We start from the raw sequence: 20,567 nt of genomic DNA, 5'->3' as shown, positions 1-20,567 counted from the left end.
CTGTGCCGCTCCTGAATTCCCACGCGGGGTGGGGGAAACGGGGCTGACGGCAATGGGAACGCCTGCACAAGGGAGGGCACAGTCTTTGGAAAAAGACAGACCCTTACTGAGATAGCTCTCACGTCACTTTGTGGCCTTAGTCCTTAGATAATAATCTTGCTAAGGAATCGACACTGTGCATCAAAAAAAGTGTAAAGAAAGTATGTCATATATACTCAGCGAATATCTGTGTGTGTGTTGATTATAGACATGGATGATTTACTTTATGTTATATAGCAACCTTAGCTAAAGTAGACCAGATGTTTATAAAGACCACGGGCTTGCCACCTTGTGTGAATCCCACTTCACTCGAGAATAAGACCACCAAGTGAAATGTTTTGGGAAGACACAACTGTAGATCCTACGTAGCTCACTTTCCTTAGTAGCCTACTCTGTTGTATATTTGTCTGTAGATCTTTCATCTAAAGCAGAGTTTCTTTACATTTGAGTTATGTAAGCAATTGATTATATAAATAATGAATATAGGTGGAGTAAGATATTGTATAAAGACCATGAACTTGAGAACTCCAAGGAAGAGCCTGAGGCTGCACACTGTCTGGTCCTGTGAGCTGAATGTCTGATTCTCAATTTCCTTCTACATGTGCAGGTACAATAATAACCACCTCATGAAGTTTATGAGTTTTCCCTACAGTTCTATCTGACAAGGTCCTAGCACAAGGCCTGACCTGCAGGAGATCTACAATGGTTGTTGGTTCCTCTCTCACATCACTTACGGTGAAATAAGGTCTTTGACCTTTCCTCATGTCCTATAAGGCTTTCAAAAAAGGAAATGACAAAAATAGAAAGTAAAGAATAATACAAGGAAGGGATTACACCGTTGTCTTTCATCTTCCTGAAACTTCATCCCCTAGAATAATTAAACTCACATGTCTTCTATTTTGAGGATGCATTTTGTTTGCACTTCCCTCTCTGGTCTCCAATGAAGAAAGCCCCGAATCAGCACCCCTTCTTCCTAGACTGTCAGGCGCACTGTGCCCAGCTCTGAAAACAGGCCGCGGGTGCCTGGCATTGGTGTGCTGCCCTTTCCACGGCAATTACCCTTCTCCTTTAGAGCCAGGATGTTAGAAACTCCTGACCGAGTCTGAAATAAACCGTTGACTCTTTGGATTCCCCGACCCATTAGCAAGACATGGTGCTACGTATGTTCTGTTTTATGTGGCACCCATGTGTCAAGGGTAGCTCCTCTGGCCCTCAAAAATTATTGGGACAGTTGTCATTATTTTTTCATTATTCATACGGGATTTTCATCTCTCATAAAGTCAGTATAATGTCAAGTACTTTGAAAATAGTTTCCTCAGAAATGTAACAGAGGGGAAACTATTTCTGTTTTTGTTTGATTATGTGTTTGTCCCTCCTCTCCCCAAGGAGGAAAATAACCAGAAAATAAAAAAAAAATCTTGATCCATTTCAAAGAAAAATTAAGAAAGTTCAATTTTTTTTTAAATGCAGGAAATTCTCCTTAGGAAGAGAATTATGCAAGAGTTTTCTAAGACAAACTTCAGGAACGCAGGCTGCACATTGTTAAAGCTTCCCTGTTCCTTACTTGTTTCAGCGTTTGGGAGAGAAGTCCGAAATAACTGATGATTTTTTCCCTCCATAGCTGGGTAAGGCGGCAGCTTTCGCCAGCCAGCCTCTCTCGGTGATTAACGAGTTTTAATGGACTGGCATGTGCTTAATAATACAGGCGGCACCTGGATTCTTTAGATCCAAGTGCCTCTGGGGCCTGCACTGTATTAAAACTGCATTTTTGACCTGAGGCCTACTGGATTCTGTACTCAAAAACACCCCACCGATTTGAGAGAAACAGCCCGGTGCCAGCTCACATTTTTCTTCTTCAAATAAGGAGAATTGAGGTTTAACTTTTATAACTCTGAACATGAAAAATATTATAATTCTAACTGATTAACTCACCTCCATTACTGGAAATCTAATAAATTTTATACAAGTCCTCCAACTGTACAAATTCATCCTCAACTCTTATGACTCTATGGACCGAGGCCCCTTCTAGCTATAGGTGTTGAGTCAGGATAGAAGGAAAAGAAATTTGTTAAATAGCTCCTCAGCACTCTGCTAAGTATTTAAGCCTTACTATCTCATTTAATTGCCATCACAGTCTTGCAAAGAAAAAATTATTTATTTTTAATCTCATGTGACAAGCAGCCTCTACGATAATCCCCAATAACAGATTATAAAAGTCTGTGCTTTCTATCTTGGGTGTTCCTTCTTGCTCTCTCCTGGCAGCCCGCTGGAGAAGCTCCTGAGGGTAAGCTTGAGGAGGAAACTAAAATATTTCACTCCAGAATATTCTTCTTTGGCATATTTTGAGATGGCTGTTCAGAGAGCCAGCAAGCAGAAGTAGTGCTGAGAAGCTGCCTATCATGGAGGAATTTGCATCTGTAGAGAAAACTTGCAGTGACACAGCCAGGCTTCCTCTGAGGCCTCCCTATTCAGATCCAGGGAACATTAGCCGAGTCAAACACGGTTAAGGGCTGAAGGGAGCATTTACCACCTATTCTTTTTAGGGCCACTGCCTGTGAGGTTTCAGCTGCACAGCAAGACCACCTTTGCTGGCCAGGCCTCCCCTTCTCCCCCTCCCACCACCCACCTTGCCCCTGTAACCGGATTTATCACCACGACTTATTTTTGGCCATGCGTTAAGCTCCCATTCTTTCTGTAACCTCAAGATGGTATGAAAGCATCAACCATCTGGACCTTTCTTTCAGTTTTTATATTTTGTATGACTTCCATGCACATGTGTGCGTGTGATAAAATTTGTAAGCCTTTTTTCTTGTTATCAGTTTGTTTTACAGACTCAAAGTGTCAAACTTTCATGGGAAAATTTGACACGTCCCTACATTTGCAAATGGATCTTCTGAGGCCTGCACATCAGGGAGGCTGGGAGCAGACCTGACCCCATGGAGCTTCAGAACGACTACAGCCCCAGGCAGCAGTGAGGTGCAGCCTGCAAGACACCTTGCGCCAGACACACCCAACCAAGTTGCCCCTGGATCCCTGATCCGTAGAAACACACTTAACAAATGCTGCTTTCAATCACTAAGTTCGGTGTAAGTTGTTATGCAGCTGTAGATCCTGCATATGCTACAGTTTACATGAGACAAAATTAACAAGTTTATTCAGGGCCACGGAACAGGAAGCAGAAAAGATACTTTCAAATCTGCCTGTCTGATCCTCAGACCTAGGCCCTTCTAGTATTCTCAGGGTTTCAATGGGCCTTTTTGTTCACTCGTGGACACTCGATTCTCTCTCATGTTCTGACTGGACCTTGACTAGTCAGACAGGTTAAAACAAATCGGACAAGTCATATATTCTACTAGTTAATTCAGTTTCCTCTAATTTATTTGGATAACAAAACTCACAGTCCGGTGGGGGAAGAAAGCCATCTAAATTAAAGAAAAATGCACTGTAGTGTACTCCACAATGCCTGCTGCCCAGGGTGCACAGTGGAGCGGGATTTGATTAGACTACTTATTCTGAGAAATTTCCCAAAGGATGTGTTGAACTATCAGCGTACCTCAGCCCCTAGGCCAATGTCTGGTGTGTGGTCTGACCTCAGTGAGTATTTGTCAACTAAGTAAACACACTGTTTCTTGAAGGAACAACAGATATTAATATGATAACAGATGGAGAAGGAGGGAGAAGCTTTCACTGTTTCATACTGAAGTAACAGCAGCTGCAAGAGGCAAAGAATTGCAGACATGACTTGTTCACAGACCTGCCTCACACTGCAGTACCTTAAGATCTATGTACCACATTGCGGTGAAACTTACGGCTTCCCTAACTTCAGCCGTTTGAGACCATTTAAAAGGTTTGCCACACTCAGTGCTGTATGTGCTAGTACTTAATATCTTAAGAATATATTTTTTGAAAAAATGATTTTGAAACTCACTAATTTGTACTTGAAATATAATTTTGAGGCTATAAAAAATTCAATGGTCATGTGGTTTAAGAGGAAAATATAGGCTTGGAAGTCAAACAGATTCCAGATGAAATTTTAGCTCTATAACTTAGGAGCATGTGACTCGGGCAGTTATTTGTACGACTCTTCATTTCCTCACCTAAAAAGTAGAAAATAATACCTTCCCTGAGTGTGCATGGTGAAGATGCCGAACAACATGTGCCAGGTCTATAGGGGACCTACAAGAGTGCTCTATGGATGGTCTATATCACGCTAAAAACTGCTAGACCACAATGCTTACTCCAGCTCCCAGATGAGACTGCCAAGAGAGAAGGAAATTAAAGGATTTTCCAAAGTTTACTGTGCTAATTCTGAATTCACTGCTTTTTTTCCTAATAAGAAAAAATGCTGAGTTTCTGACATGGAGTAAATTTGTGAATACTGGGACAAAGCACATCCTGGGAGTTGGATTCTGTGTGTTTGGGTCAGAACCTCAACCTTTGTTGACTCCGCCAAATGAGAAACCGACCTAGAGTGTCGGCAGACGGTACCTGTGAGGATTTCGGCCAGGCGTTCTGTCATTTTCCCAATCACGAGTCTCAGGATTCCGCCCTCCAGGCTCAGCAGCAGGGTCCCCGAGCCCTCAGACAGCTCTGTGGACAGAAGCAGACCATCCTTGTTCCATGTTCGAAACTGGAAACTCACTGAGAGCCCATCAATTTGGGGGGTGCCAGGCAGCAGCAAATAACTGCCTCGGGAGTTGACAAATGTGATGGGCACAATTTGTGGTTCGGAGCAGGAAAAAGTGACATTGCCCTGGAAAACAATAAAAATCAAACATATAAAAGCCATTTTTTATTCTGCAATCTGACAGCTGATATAAACAACCACCTGGAGCTGACCTTAATTTCAGGATCATTCCACATTCGGCTGCAAGATCTTAAAGGGGAAAAAATATGTCAGCTTTGCTCAGATACACTCGCAAGAGTGTTTCCCATTCCCATGTCAGGGAGCCGTTGCTATCTGCAAAGAGGACTGTCTGAGACTCCCGGAAGGGGAGGGGATGGAGGCATTCACATTTTCTAGGAAGAGTAAAATAATTAATTACGTTCACTCGTTGAATAAATGTCTATGGCAAGTGGACTATGTACCAAGCTCCAGGGTAACTTTTGAAGAAATACACATGGAAGAACTTTGTTACAATGTGGAATGTGCTGACAGAGAGATATCAGGTCCCTTGGGAGTTGGCAGAAGAAATAACCGAACAAGCAAAGGCTACAGAAGGGAAGAAGGTGGGGAAGGAGGGCAGTGGGTGTGCCCTGGCTAGCAATTTGAGCACAAGGCATCGTGTGCGCAAAGGCTTGGAGAAATTAGCACAGTGGCATCCCTGAGGAAGTCCAGGGAACTTGAGCTAGAAAGGTGAGTGGAGGCAGAGTTTGAGAGCCCTCTGATGCTTGCTGAATAGTCTTCATTCAAACTTAGTAACAGCAGAGGGACATGGACCATATTTTTAATTTAATTAGAGTATTTTTAGGGACATGGGGGGTAGATGAGAGGACGAACTTGAAGAATGGTAAGTGTGTATAGAAGAAGGGTGGGGAGATTATTCTGTGCATAAGTGAGGGGAAAATGGGCCAAGATTATCTGAGAATGACTAGAGTAAGTTTCTACGTCAGGAAGTTATGGGAAATTAAGAAATGCTTATATGTGCCCAACTAAGCCCTGCTGGGGTCACTTCTAATATACCAGTAAGGAGAAAGCCTGGGATACCTCACAGACTGCAAAGAGGTGTCCTGTGAGGAAAGCCCCTTGGAGTTTATATTGCAAGCTCCACACCCAACCACATCCTATTTCCACCACTACCCTTTGTCTCCTGTAGGCTCCAAACACTAATCTCCACCACAACGCCGTCGGGCTCTCAGAGAATTGCATTCCTGGAGCAATGTTTTCTACCTTGAGTGCTTTTTCCCCTGGCTTCTCAACTCTGTTTTAGTTGGGTGTGACAAGAATGACCCAATTTGTATGATCAACTTTCATGAAAGCATGCACAAACTGGGCTTAAAGAGAATAAGCAACTTGACAAAAGCCATACGCCTCATTAACAGTGACAAAACCACATTTGCCTGACTTGGAAACTTTTCCTTTTAGCCACCATCTCTGATACCTCCCTTCCCTGCACTGAGGGCCACCATTTTGTAAAATCTACCGACTTGCTCATGGTATCTCATCGTTGTTTTAACTTGCATTTTTTGATTTCTGGTAAACTTCCTTTCAAGAATTAAGATATCTCCACTGATGGCTGACTAATTGTGGCAGGGTCATCTTTTGAAAGAAGCCAAATCACAAAAGCTCTGCAGAGAAGTTAAGAGATTGTAATAACTTTTCTTCCTCTTTTCTTTTAATTTGTTATCATCTCCTGTGATAATAAATTTGCTAGAGCACAGCCCGAGGACTTACTTGATCAGGCCGGCTGCCTGTCCTCACCCTCCCTCTGCTCCACTGTGCAATGGGCCCAAGCACTTGACAACTATGAAGGGGAGCTCAGAACGGAGTCTCCGGACTGGACCCTGGAGCAAGGACTTTAATAAATGCCTTTGACGACTCTCACTGGATAAAGTCAGGTCTTGCATGGTGTGGTGATCAGCACCTTGCTCAGCAGGGAGCAGCAAAGCTCTGAAACGCCCTGAGGTATGTTCTCTGTCCTGGTCCCCAGTGGGCCAGGCTCCTTTCTCCCTGTCCCCATTCCCTTCAGAGTTTCCTCTGTTGTCCCTGCCTCCATGCGGCCCCAGCTACCTAAAACTTCTCCAGAGCATGCCCTGCTGTGTTCGCCAATAATGACTCTCAGGACAAGCAGGAAAAAAGAGATGTGAGCAGATGGGAAATTCCTTCTACACCAAATTGGACCCGGCTCTGCAGGTGCTTGGTTGTGTTTGCAGCTCAGCTCCACATCACACAGCCTCAGGGGCTGCTCCTGCTATAATCCGGTCTCAGCTGTGCTCCTGCCGGCACAAATGCTGCCCAGTGCTGAGGACCATCAGTACCCACCCCCTCTACCAAAGTGGGGAGAAAGAAGAAATAATGAGCTACATGTAAAAGTTCTACTTTTGAAGTCAACATGGACTACCTGATCCTTTTCAGTAGTGCCATTTGGGACTCTGGAATCGAAAGACAGCATTTGAGGGAGTCCCCACTGATCATATAGGTAGGGATGGCACGCAAGAAGACAATTTACTATAGAATTGCATCAGAAGAGACATGGCAAATGGTCAGCAGACTGTATTCTACCCTATATACCTCCTTAATCTATTTCTTCCAATTTCATCCCTCTTACCTCCAAGAAGGAATCTCCATTCCTCAGAAGCCCTCCATCATTTAATTCATTCAAGATTTCAACATTTATTCAAGATTTCTCAAGCATTTCGAAACAATGTGCTAAGCGCATGGGCTTATAAATTATACAGTAAATGTGACCCTGATCCTTTGCATTCTATAGTCATTAAATTTATATTATGACTGCAATCAGTACAAAGAGTTCCCTGGCAAGGGAGAATGCACTGGGATCACATCTTCAAGGTAGAGCGACTGGTCTTGGCCTCATAGCGAGATTGACAGGAAGTCAGTGAACTGCCATGAGTTCTTTGTTCCTTGCCATATCTTGTAAGATCCAGAGGTTCTTTCACCATCCAAAGGGGAAGTCATTCTACATGGCAGGAGCTAAATCCTTAATGTTATGTGCCTTTTCTGGCCACAGCCACAGAGCTCTGGTAGGACGGTGGCCTCCTCCATCTGTCTGAGGCCACAATAAAGGCTATGGTGCAGCCTCCCCGGGGCAGCAAAGCCTTAGACCACCGGAGCACCCAAGTTGGGCAGGGAGTACCCTCTGTTCCCAAGATGGCAGTTCTTAGTGCCCTGTACTTTCATCCTAATCTACATTCGTCCTCTTCCAACAGGCAAGATGCCCGGAAGTGCTGAGCCAAAGACAGAGAAGCCATTTGTCCCTTGGGGACCACCAAACAATGTCTACTTTTCTGCTGACAAAGACTGTCTCTTGGACTCTAGTCAGGCTCCTCTGAGCCCTCTTTCTGACAGGGCCTGATGCTGGGCTCTGTCCTTGGCCCACTTATTCCACTTTTAGCAAGAATTCTGCTAAATCAGTACAGCAAAAATCCCCCACCCTTGGTCTGACCTCCTTTATCTTATCACGATGGTGAGGGCCTGTCTTCAGCAAAAATCCTCTTGGACTAGTTTAGCAAAGAAGTAAGTACTGTACCTCTAAGTAATTTTCCACCCCGACCCCCACCCTACTTCTTGGCTATAAATCCCCATTTTTCTTTGTATTCAGAGCTGAGCTCAATCTCTACCCCCTACTACAAAACCCCACTGTACTAGCCCTTCTTATCTTCTTTAATAATTGTCACAAATAACTTTTATTCATTACGACTTCTCCAGAAACCTACCAGTTTTTTTCTTTGCAGCCCTCAAAATACAGAAGCTTCCATTCCACCTCTTTTCTTAGGGGAAAAAAAAAAAAAGAGTTTGATTTCTACCAGTGGAGCACAGAACTTTGAAAGCCTAAAGACCTGTTTGTAGGTCATTTGAAAGAATGTCCATAGCTATGTAAAAATACTTTGTTTAGTGCCACAAATAACAAAAGCAGATCCTGCCCTTTCCCTGGCCCATGGAGCTTGGTGGCCTCCTAAGGGCGCCCAGGCCCTCAGAACACAACCACCAAGTCTGTGTCAGTGAAAGAAGAAATGGTTCCCATCGATTCATCCTCCCCCAGGAGCCATTCCCTTCAGAGGGCAGAGAAAGCCCCGTTCAACAATTGCCACGAAGGGGCAGTGACTGGGCTCATGCACAGGGGACATCTGTCCTGCTCTGGAGGATTACGTAAGCTGTCCTTAGGGAGGTGACATTGAAATTTGAGATGTTACAGAAGAGCAGGAGTCATTAATTGGAGAGTACAGACAAGCGCTATCCAGCAGAGAGTGGAGGTGCTTGCACAGAGTGGGGGCAGAAAGGCGAGGGCCACATTCAAGGACGTGGTTGGGTGGCTGCACTTGCACAGCCAGCATAACGTCAGGCAAGGTGAGTGGAAAGGACGGGCAGGGCCCAGGCACACAGGCCTTTAGACCGTGTTGAGGTCCTGGAACATTATCCTATGGAAAGACGGGAATGGGAAGGGGTGAAGAGACAGCTGATACAGAAACTGGGGTGTACAGTCACATCTGTGCCTTAGCATGTCCCCTGGGGACTGTAGTTAGGGTGGAAGGGGTGTACTGTGTGCAAAGAGTGGCCACCGGCAACCCTTGGAGCAGCTAGTGTAGTAACTAGGCAAGAACAGTCAGGGTCTAAAAGTCTAGAAGGTTAATGTGTGTCAACTTGACTGGCTACAGGATGTCCAGGTGGAGAATTATTCCTGGGTGTGTCTGTGGGGGTGTTTCCAGAGGAGATTTAGCATTTCGTTTAGTGGACTGAGTATTGCCCTCCCCAGTGTGGGGGGCACCATCCGATCTATGAGGGGCTGACTAGCACAGGAGGCAGAGGAAGGAGGGAGTCACACCTTTCTGTTTCCTGCCTGCCTCCTTGGGTTGGGACACCTGTTCTCATCTTCCCCGGCCCTCAGACTGGGATTCTCACCGTCAGCAACCTGCTTCTCAGTCCTTCGGGGGCGGGACCACCACTGGCCTTCCTGGGCCTCAGATCCAGACTTCCCAGACTCTGTAATCTGGTGGGCAAGTTTCTTATAAAGAGTCTCCATTTCTCTTTCAAGTCTTTCTCTTTCTCACACACACACACACACACGCACACACACACACACACACACATGCACATCCTGGTTCTGTTCCCCTGGAGAAGCCTCACTAACACAAAAACAATGTGGGAGAATGAGCAATTTGTAGGTATTGATACAATTGATAGGAGGTGGGCAAAGGGGTGGGAGAGTCCCTTGCACAGCAGACGTCTAACAGGAAAACACAGGTGGCCTCGGACTGCTGACAGGCCTGCCTTGGTAGTGTGCCCTGTGGCCAGCACCACCCCGCTGGAGTGAGTAAGCACAATGACAGCAAATGGAAGCTCTCGAGCTCACACTTCCCATCAGGTTGCCTTCCTCCCTCGATCAGGGGTGGCCTCTTCAGTCCCCTGCACCCCCCCACCACACCTCCTCCCTTCAGGGCCCAGAGGACCCTTCCCCTGCTCCAGGGCTGAGGCCTTCCCGACACCCGAGCCCCTCGGAGGCTGCTTCTCCACTGGCTTTCAATGGCATGTGCTACCTGCAGACATTTACCATATTCCTTTCACTGCCTTATAATAATTAGCTATTTTTTGACAATTGCCTAAGCCTTACATAATAGTACATTTATAATTGGGTATAGAGCATCTTGCTTTGAATTCTGAAAAGGAAGTGAGAGTGTTAAATTTAGGCAGAACTAGATTCTCGTCCTAAATATTTACTGGGAGAACCCTGTCTTCTCTCTGATCTCATTGTCTGCTATGTGGTTGTGAGAATAATGGTAGAGGGACGGCTGAAGCCCACATGAGACCATGTGCACCATTCCTGGCCCATCGTTTTCCTTTTCTCCCAGGTCTGACACTTTTCTGAGTGACCAGAGGCAAGTCATGTCTACATTTTTAGTCTCCTTTTCTGTAATCAGAGGTTACTAAACTGGAAGGCTCCAAGATTTCCACTGGTTACCCCATCCTTGGGTCCCGGAGGCTGAAGGGCCACATGTTTTTCATCCATCTATTCACTGGAGGGGAGGGTCAGTCACAACCTGAGTCATCCCACTATTGGCATGAAGAGTATAATCGAGTATTTGTATTTCAGAAGACTTATTTTTTTAATAATCCAGGGAATAAAGAAGGAAACGCGATCTTGTTCCCTAACAATTCCTGTCTCACTGTGGGGAAGAGAGAAAAAAATCACCATAGATGATAATGATTTATTTTTTAAGTAAGCAGAAGATTATATGACTATATACATGCATATATAAAATAAGATGCTCAATGTTTATAAATACATTTGCCAGGGGATGACCACCAATTGACTGATTATCTTCTTCCTTCCTCCTGCCCCTCTGCCCAGGAAATGTGCTCTAGAATACCTGGCAAAGAGAATGCTGGAGTAATTCTGAACCATATGAGCAATCACAGTAGCTGGAACTTTCCTAGAGATGATAAAATGGAAGGAATTGTATGTAACTGCTTAGCTGGGTGCTGGTCCCAGGGCTGTGCGGTGACAAGCAGGAGAAAACAGTGAGGTGGAGAGAGAGAGGGGACAGGTTCTCAGCAGCATCTTCCATCCACGCACATTCAGGCCCTTCTGCCGTCACATCTGAAGTGTGTCGAACACTGACTGAAATCCAATAAAACCCACCCACCTAGAAGCTTTCCCTCCGTGGCACAGGGCTCGTCACAAAGGAGACATTGCAGCAATAGTGCAGTTCCCGTGATGGCCTCATGGAGATGGGGGGGGGGCATCATGGCAGGGTCTTTCCTTCCTGACACTTCTGATGAAGAAAACTCGGACCGGTTAGATCTTTGTCACGTGACCACAGAACCAACCAAACAAACTGACACTGATCTGTTATAAAGAGGGACCAGTTTCAGAAGATGCTGCTGTGCTGACAGACCCAACGATGGAAACACCACAGTGGCCTGAACGTGAGTGAGTAATAGATGGAACAGACTGGAATGTTCTGGACAGGAGCTAACGGTCCTCCATGTTGTCAAACACTCCTAAGCTCAGACTCCATCATGTGTGCATTGGCAACGGGATGTTTTAGCCAGGTCTCTGGGCACAGCATAAATGCCACAATTTACCGAGTGAGGACAAGGAGCTAGCAGAACTGAGGAGACAGACATCCTTAACAGACCTCATCTGTACCCATGCTACAACTTCACGATTACACATAATCCTTCAGTCATTTCAGCTGAGATCATTGGTGTACATGAAAAACTCTAGACCTTAGCAGCAAAAGATAACTGTGCCTGAATTTCCCACTTAAGTGCTGGCTTTGCCTTGTCTCTCTGCCAGGAAGCCACTCTCTTTCAAGATTTTTACTTATTTGCCAACCTCGTGTAGACTACATAGACCATCAGCCCCGGCTACAGCGAGCCATCACTGGGAAATTGCTCACTGGGATTTCTCATCTGTGGGCAGGTTTTCTCCGGTCAAACTCTGGCCAGTTATGTTGGGTTTTCAAGCACATTCCTTCCGGACTCATTTCATGACCCACTGATACCTATTGCTACCTGCTATTAGTGACTCAGCCATTCAGCTATTTTGTGGAATACTACAGAAAGGTATTGGCTGCTCTGCTTTAATTGATCATCTGAAAATAAAGAGGCTGTAACTGAAAGGCGCGTGGGGAGCACGCAGGGCCCATGGTCCATAGCACATCCTCAATCCCTCAGTCGGGCTGTTTGCCACTCCCTGACTCTCTTTCCCTGGGCCTTCATTGCACCCTGCAAACACTGCTATCAGCTCAACAGTAAGACGCTGGTCTGGGCTCTAGTCACCTGGAAAGAATAAGACAGAAATAATAGATCATGCTTTGTCTGTTGAAAAAGACCTGTGGTAGTAGATCAGGGAGGGCTGGGAACAGAGCATGACCACAGGTCGGATGTGCCTGAATCCAGCCTGTGACGAAGGCAGAAGCTAAAGGCAGGGCCTGCATGGGGGGGAGGGAGAAGGGGGGGTGAATGGCTACTCTCATTGGGGGTCCTCAATGTAGTCACGGTGAAGTCCTGGCACATCCCTTCATTAAGCTCTGAGACGAAATAATAAATCAGGTGTGGCTGTCCCACCACTCCAGAAAACCAATTTTTAAGACCCTGAGAGCACACAACAGACCCAGCTCAAAGTTCTGCTTACCTTGACTGGTTTCAGAGTTTCTTAAATGCACCACTTCCAAGGGTTATATTACTGTGCTGAGCTGTTATTTACAAAGCATTTTGATTGTGGGTGTTTGTTTTGTTTTTAATCATCATCCAGACATCACAACACCCTGGTGAGTAAAAAATAAAGCTAGCAGTGCAAGGCTCAGCTTCAATCATGAGTCATCAAACAAAGCCAATCAAGCATTTATAAGCTGGGGAAAATGATCTTGATTCGATCTAATTTGTGGGGAAAGATTTCAAAGCCAGTTCTTGATTTTCCAAATGAGTACAACCATTTCTAATTTGATTTGTCTGAAAACTACCAGGACTGACTGGCATGCCATCAGCAAATGCAGGGAAGAGACTGGCCTGTGAGCTAAAGCTATCTTCCTGATTCACAGTCTCAGGGAGAGGACAGAATCAAATTAAGGATCATTTTTATGTTTAGGGGAAGGTAGGCTCCTTCACTTTTTTGTTTATTTATTCAGCAGGTATCTAGTAAGCAGTTCATATGGATTGGGCTCTATCCTCATGGCTAAAGACACAACTTAGGAGGCGGCAGGCTCAGACCTTGCCCACTTGGAACTTGCGTAGCCATGAGATGAGAGTCATGGAATATGTCATTACAGCTTTGATCAAGTGCCATGAGGGAGACAAGTGAGTGGCAGGAGAGCATGTAACAAAGCATTGTAACCAGCTTCATGAGTGTGTTTTGATTTGAGCCTTGCAGGACAAGTGGGAAGAAGTAGAGTTGGGAGCAAGATTTGGGTGGAGAGAGAGAAAATAGGGAGGACAAACACTGGGAAGAAGCTTTGGAGCATTTTAGCAATTCACAGGAGACTGGACATTTGGCATTTCTACAGACAGGCCACATTTTGTTTCTGACAAGGGAGGCATTCAAGATATCATGCTCCTTGGGGTGTCATTTGTGGGACATTCCAGAAAGAAGCATCTTTTGTGTTGGATCGAAGGTCCTGCTAATGGCCAAGGTGTGTGGGCAAGTTGGAAGATGGTCCCCCATGGCCCTCTTCTCTGGCCTCCCAGCAGTCGCCTGCCTGCAGGAACCAAGAGCCTGAGAGCCACATATTGCCTTTCTCCCCAGGGATTTTCCCTTGACTTTCTTTCCTTTTTGCCCTCCCAAACCTACTAGTTCCCAGTATCAGCTCCTTGGCTTTGGACTCCATTTTGACCCCTGCCTGTTAGTGTCTCTATTTTTGGCACTGTATTTTGTGCTTGTTCTCTGTGTACTGAAGATGAAACCCCCACTCATTTTTGAAAGTTTTTGGCTTTCACAAATAGTGGTTCCTTTCTTTTAAAGATAAACCTCAGAGGAGGACCTTGGGAGGTGGTGGGGGTGAGGGGATGAAAATAGACCCGTGATTAAACTGAAAACTTCCTAGTTTTAAATTGGAAGATAAAACTGCAACTCTATCCAGAACACTCTTTAGTTTCTGTTAGAAAATATTGTGCAAAGCTATTTGGAAACATGAATCAAAAAGCTCAAAAATATTAATAATCTTTCTTGACACTCTACTTTCACTGCTAGAAATCTATCCCCAGGAAATAATCTGAAATTGAACTAAGATTTATACACTGAGCACCATTACTTATAATAATACAAAACTGGGTCTGAAATTATGAGAATAGCTAAGTAAATTATGGTATATACATATGACATACAATTTTGCCACTACTAGTAGCGATGTTTATGGTAAGCATGAAAATTGCTTACAATCTAATGTTAAATTAAATGAACAGAATACAAATTTGCACATATGAAGCAGGTAAAATACACCTGTACAAATATTTAGGTAGACAATAGTAACTAATTTGCTAAATAATGGCCCTTTCTGGGTAGTGGAATTATGGTGATTTTTATTTCCATAGTTAAAATGTTCTCTATTTCTAACATATTTAAAATGAAAAGGCACAACTTTAATAATAAGAGTTTTAGTTAAACAGTTTTGTATACATGAATTCATCTGAAGGCTTTCATAACAGAAATATTCAAGATTAGTAATTGCTATTAGGGAATTAGTGTAGATTACTGAGAGAAAGAAATAACAGCAGTTGATCCAGGTAGAGATAAAAGCAGGCAGGTGTAAAACCCAATGACTACTACTTTTCAAATGATTTCTACCCTTAAATAATCTCAGAATTGCTTTTCCCTTCCACTGCAATCTTTAGTCATGTGTCTATTCTACTCAAGAAAGCAATAGTAACAAGTCATTATAGTGGCAAAGTGGGATGGTTAATTTTAGGTGTCACCTTGGCTGGATTAAGGGATATTAAGAAACCTGGTGAAACATTATTTTGGGGGGTGTCTGTGAGTGTGTTTCCAGAGGAGATTAGCATATGAGTCTATGTGGGCTAGGTGAGGAAGATCTGCCCTCGGTATGAGTAGGCATCAACCAGTCTCCTGGGGGACTGGGACTGGGGGAACAGAAACAGAGAAAAGGTTAGCGTGTCAATGTGTCTGTAGGAGCTGGGATAGACTTTTCCTCTCCTGTCTTTAGACAGCAACTCCAGCCTCCTTGGCCTTCGGACTCCAGGGCTTGGACAGTGCTCCCTCCCTCCCCACCTTGGGTTCTCAGGCCATTGGCCTTGTTCTGAGAGTGACACTATCAGCTTCCCTGGTTCTTTCTCAGGTCCTGGGACTCAGGCTGAGCCATACACAGGCATCCCAGAGTGTCCAGCTGGCACACAGCCAGCGGTGGGACCTCTCAGCCCCCACTGCCATGTGGCCCGACTCTCTTAGTGAGTTCCTCGTGTGTCCTAGTGGTCTTCTCCATGGAGAACCTTCCTACACATGAGGGTAAATGAAGGTAGAGCATGTGTGTGTGTGTGTGTGTGTGTTTACGTTTTCCTTTCTTCACCAACTGCTTTTCTTGGCTCATAAACAAAATAGCTTCCTACTTTATATATAGGTATATGGTACTTTCTTAGACTAAATTCACTTTAATAAGGAATAAAAATTCTTAGCTCTGAAAACATAATATGAACTTTTTGGTTCTTGGGTAAAGATTGGAATTTGCCAATTAAATATTTTAAAATAAAAATATAAATGAAAGAGAATCTGCTACTGGAATACTTATAGTTGAGATGATAGCCTAAATCAATACTAATAGAAATACCATATATGCCACACATGTAATTCAAAATTTCTGGTGGTCATATTCTAAAAAGGTAAAAAAGAAGATTAACTTAATTTAAATTTTAATACAGGGTTATTTAACTCAATACATAAATATATTTTTTAAACATGAATTTATTAGTATAGAATTATTGCATAATAATATAATCATTATTGGTTAAAATTATTTTAGTTTTTTTCATATTAATCTTCAAAATCTAGTATGTATTTTACCCTTAAAACACATCTGAATTTACACTAGAAATACTTCAAATGCTGGTAGCCTCATGGCTAGGGGCTGCCATCCTGGACAGGACAGATGCAGTGCACCATTACCACGGTGATGCAGAATCGGGCTTTCCAGCTTTGATACTGACATAGAAGTTCTTGCATGAGAACTCCCATATACTGACCTTTATTGTTCAAAGAGATGTGGCAAAGATCTCTAGTTACCTACTAAAAATTCATGTTCCTTGCCTTTCGTGGTCATGGAATGCTGAATCATTTGAGGCCACAGTGTGCCCAACTGGATGATGACATTCCCCCACTTCTGTTACAGACATGGTCAGGTGACTGAGTCTGGCCAAGCGGCGTGGCACGGCAGAAGCATTGGGTGGCACCTGCTGGAAGGCTCCTTAATGGGAGCAGACTCAGCTGAGAGGAACATCCCTTTTGCCTTCACTTCTTCCTTACTTCTGTGGCCTGATGTGCAGATATAAGACCTCAAGTTCAACAGCCTATTGGGACCCTCAGAATGGAAGAAATGGAGTTAGAATGGTCAAACAGAAGTATTAAAAGATCTGGGTACCTGACTGCTCCATGGGGCGGGAAGTGCTCTGTTTCTGGTTTGCTGCGGGAAGGGAGGGTCTTACAGACAGCTGAGACAAGCACATTACCTGGTGTCTGGATCCTAAGTATTTGTTTTGGGCTGAACTGTATCCCCTCCAAATTCACATGTTGAAGCCCTCTCTTCTAGTACCTCGGAATGTGACTGTACTTGGAGGCAGGGTGATTGAGGAGGTGATTAAGATGAGGCTGTTAGGGTGGGCTCTAATCCAGTCTGACTGGTGTCCTTATAAGAGACATGAACAGAGAAAAGACCATGTGAAAACACAGGGAGAAGATGAACATCTACAAGCCAAGAGAGGCCCTCAGAAGAAATCAAATCTGCTGACACCTTCATCTTGGACTTCCAGCTTCCAGAGCTGGGGGAAATTAAATTTCTGTTGCTTAAGCCAAGTGGTCTGTGGTATTTTGTTATGGTAGCCGGAGTAGACTAATACAGTGATAGGATGATTGAAATGGTTCTCCTTAATAAGATCTCTTGAGTTGAAAGGTATTTTAGAGGTTATCTAGAGAACACACTCTCAGTTTTTCTTTACAGAAAGAACAAGTTAACTGTGACGTTTACACAATTAACTTTACTAGCTACCTAGTGACCCAGTTGGATGGGGAAGCCACAGCTCCTGACTGGCACAGTGCTCTTTCTAGCTAGGCCGCGCCCCCTCTGCTGAACCAGAGACATAGAAACCCTCAGTGGAAAGAGGCACCCAAAGATCATCTTCTAACCCTCCATCTCCAGGCATCTAAGGGTCAGACTGTGCTAAAGATCTCTTAATTATAGGGGAAGATCTCCAGGTAGGCAGAGGATCAGCCTCCCTTCAGAAGATGCTCCACTGTTAAATAGGAAGGCATTCTTCTTCACAGCTTGTCAGACCCTGAGAGTTTTTCTAGTATAATCATCATGACATAAGCTTAAGCAAATATTTATTGTGTGCCTCCTGCCTGTAGTGTGCCCACTTCCTTACTGGGAATTCAAATTGCTCCTTTCTCCTCTTATAAAAAATGTTTTCACATAATTCAACATTTATCGAGCACCAATTTCACAATGTAATTTTACTTTATTCAAAATTTAGAAACTCAATGATTAAAGCAGAATATAAAATGTGCATAAAGCATATCACAGAAATTAAACATGATTTTGGCATCAGAAAGGCCAGTGATGGAGAACAGGTTTTGTCACTCACTAGTTAAGTATCTTGAGAAAGTTACTTTAATATTGTTGAGCCTCATTTTTCTCAACTGCAAAAGGAAGCCACAAACAGTTACCCACCTTATAGGGTTATTTTGAGGATAAAAATAGATAAATATGAAAATTAATTGACAGAATATCTGGCACATATTATATGTTTAATGAGTCATCTTTATTAAAGTGTATATTAATTAAAAAAAGGAACTACATGCAAAAATAGTCATTTTAAAACAAAGACTAGAAAATCAACAACTGCATAGTGTTGATGGTTACCTTTGATGAGCAAGCGATTTTTTTTTCCTGCCTTTCTATGTTTTCTAAATTTCCTGTAATCTGTAAGCATTAGCTTTTTCCATGAAAAATGGGAAATATTACTTTCACATTTATTGGTTTATATTTTGGTTGTTCAGTTATGATAACGGGAGGGTTGTGGCTCTGGGGCTCTCCCAGAGCAGCGTGAGTCCTACTGGTCTCCAGGACCTTATGAGATGTGAGGACCGCTGCTTTCTATGATGTGAATGAGGGCTGCAAAGATACTTGAATCACAAGACAGAAATTTTGCACACATGCCCTAGATTGACAAACTCTTGTATAAAGATTCAATTTTGTGGGTAAAAACATAAAAGAAAAAAAGACACCTAGATTGCCTTGCTGGTCTTTGATAGTCATCACACTGGATTAAAATCCGAGAAAATGCACTTGCTTTCTAGTTCACTGGAAGCCTATGGAGAAAGTATTTGCTTTGTTGCAGTACGGAGCATGCCATGTCCCACACTCAGGGGATGAAGAACAGTCATCAAAGGCTGCCTAGAAAACTAGAGGCATCTTCTGGGGCTTCCCAGGCTTCCATTCACCTTGGAAAGTTGGCATTGAAGATTCCACAATAAGGGTCCGAGTTTCAGCTGTGGTTCTTGCAGTATTCTGCACAAACATACTGTGCTTGTAAGTGTCCAGCATGTGGCATGCATAACTGAAGCAAATGGTGGGTTTTAGAACATGCCCTTACCCCAAAATCTGTTTGGACATGAGATTTCTATTAGATACATCAAATACAGCCTATGGAGGCTAAATATGTCCACTTAGCCTTGTTCATGATCTCAGAGCTACTTTCTTACAGACCCAGTGAATCTGTTAATTTTTATTTTTTAATTATCATTATTATTTTTAAAGATAATAGGTTAATTTAGCTCCTGGATGGCATTGATGTGAGGTAAAAACATGAACTTTTTTTAAAGAGCTTATTTCCTTGGCTGACCCATATTTTGGGGCTTGTTACAGCAGCAGGGAACACACTCAAGTACTAACTGGCCGCCATGGGGAGACTGGCTGGCCCTGTGGGTGGACTTATAAGTGCAGCAATGAAATAAGGTGTCAGAAAAGATGTAGAAAGAAATGGCAGGGAAATAAAACAATTTCAAAATAGGAAGGTAAGCTGCATAAGAAAATGTTTAGGTGAAATATGAGTAAGAAATTTTTGGTGAGGATTGTAACATTGCAAATCTTCACAGAGAAGGGTAAATTGGGTACTTCCGGAAGTCCACCTGAGCGTGTTCTAGACTTTTGGAGTACGAGAAATACTCCCTAATGTAATAAATTATGTGGGCCCATAAATGAGAGTAGTTGTAGTTTCACTATTTTTTGTTGAGCACATATGTGATAACAAAGTTAAATAAATTGATATTTTACTAATCCCAAGAGCTTAGACCTGTATTTGGGATTTCGTACTTCATACATTTGTGAAACATGACAGTGTTGTCTAAGACTGCGCTCAGGTGACATAGGAAATCATGAATACATTTATGCCTCCCTTTGTGTTTCCAAACCCCCTTCCAGATGTTCAGAGCCTCTAGTTTTTAACCTGAATTTTTTAAAAAAACAATGAGAGATTAGTGGGCCAGTTATCCATTTCTGAGGTTCTGCTCCAGAATGACTCTACTTTGCCCTCCTTTTGATAATGGAGTTGGACCCTGTAAACATCTCTCTTTTGTCAGCTGGACAAAGGTTAGGCGTTGTCCGTAGTGGGCACAAGAGAGCCACTGCAGGGTGACGGAGGCTGGAAGTCATTTCCAGGTCCCTGTCCTCCATCGCTGCCACTCAGGGAGGAGCCCAGGACTCTGCACGGTGAGCTCCAGCTTCACCCTCTGCACGGTGCCAGCTTCTCCAGGCAGCTCAGACCTAAATTTTCTGGAAAACTTTCTTGCTACCTGCAGGCTGCCTATTTCCCTGGTACCCACACCTCTTTGAGGAGGTCTGAATCTTAGCCTGGGAGGTGGGCAGGGGCAGCTTCCCTAGCTGTTTTTTTTTTTTTTTTTTGCCATCCACCTTCTCTCAAGCTAGATTGTTTGCACTTGCTATTTCTGGATCTCTTGGAATCATCTTTTACACATTTTAATAGTTAACCTCTTTCTACCAGCTAACCATTTTGTGTGTATCTATCTATCTATCTATCTATCTTCTTTTCCTTTTCAAACATGCTGGACCTCGGCAGCTAGAGACTTCTTCTAAATCTTGTGAACAAAGGAAGAGTTTCTGAGAAGTTACCT

At 43.6% G+C, this 20,567-nt stretch overlaps 1 protein-coding gene across 2 annotated transcripts in view; it reads right to left on the bottom strand.

The window, feature by feature from the left end:
- CNTNAP5 (contactin associated protein family member 5) overlaps positions 1-20,567 on the bottom strand; it is a 770,280-nt gene that overhangs the window by 352,121 nt on the left and 397,592 nt on the right. For both annotated transcript variants that reach the window (XM_069473762.1, XM_069473772.1), the window contains exon 8: positions 4,528-4,792. In XM_069473762.1, coding sequence (XP_069329863.1) covers positions 4,528-4,792 — 265 coding nt within the window. The remainder of the gene's footprint in view (positions 1-4,527; positions 4,793-20,567) is intronic.

Source organism: Eulemur rufifrons, chromosome 1 (assembly GCF_041146395.1).
Source record: "Eulemur rufifrons isolate Redbay chromosome 1, OSU_ERuf_1, whole genome shotgun sequence".
In the NCBI taxonomy this organism is placed as follows: domain Eukaryota; kingdom Metazoa; phylum Chordata; class Mammalia; order Primates; family Lemuridae; genus Eulemur; species Eulemur rufifrons.
The sequence above is the reverse complement of the archived record's forward strand: the minus strand, read 5'-3'. Positions and strand labels throughout refer to the sequence as shown.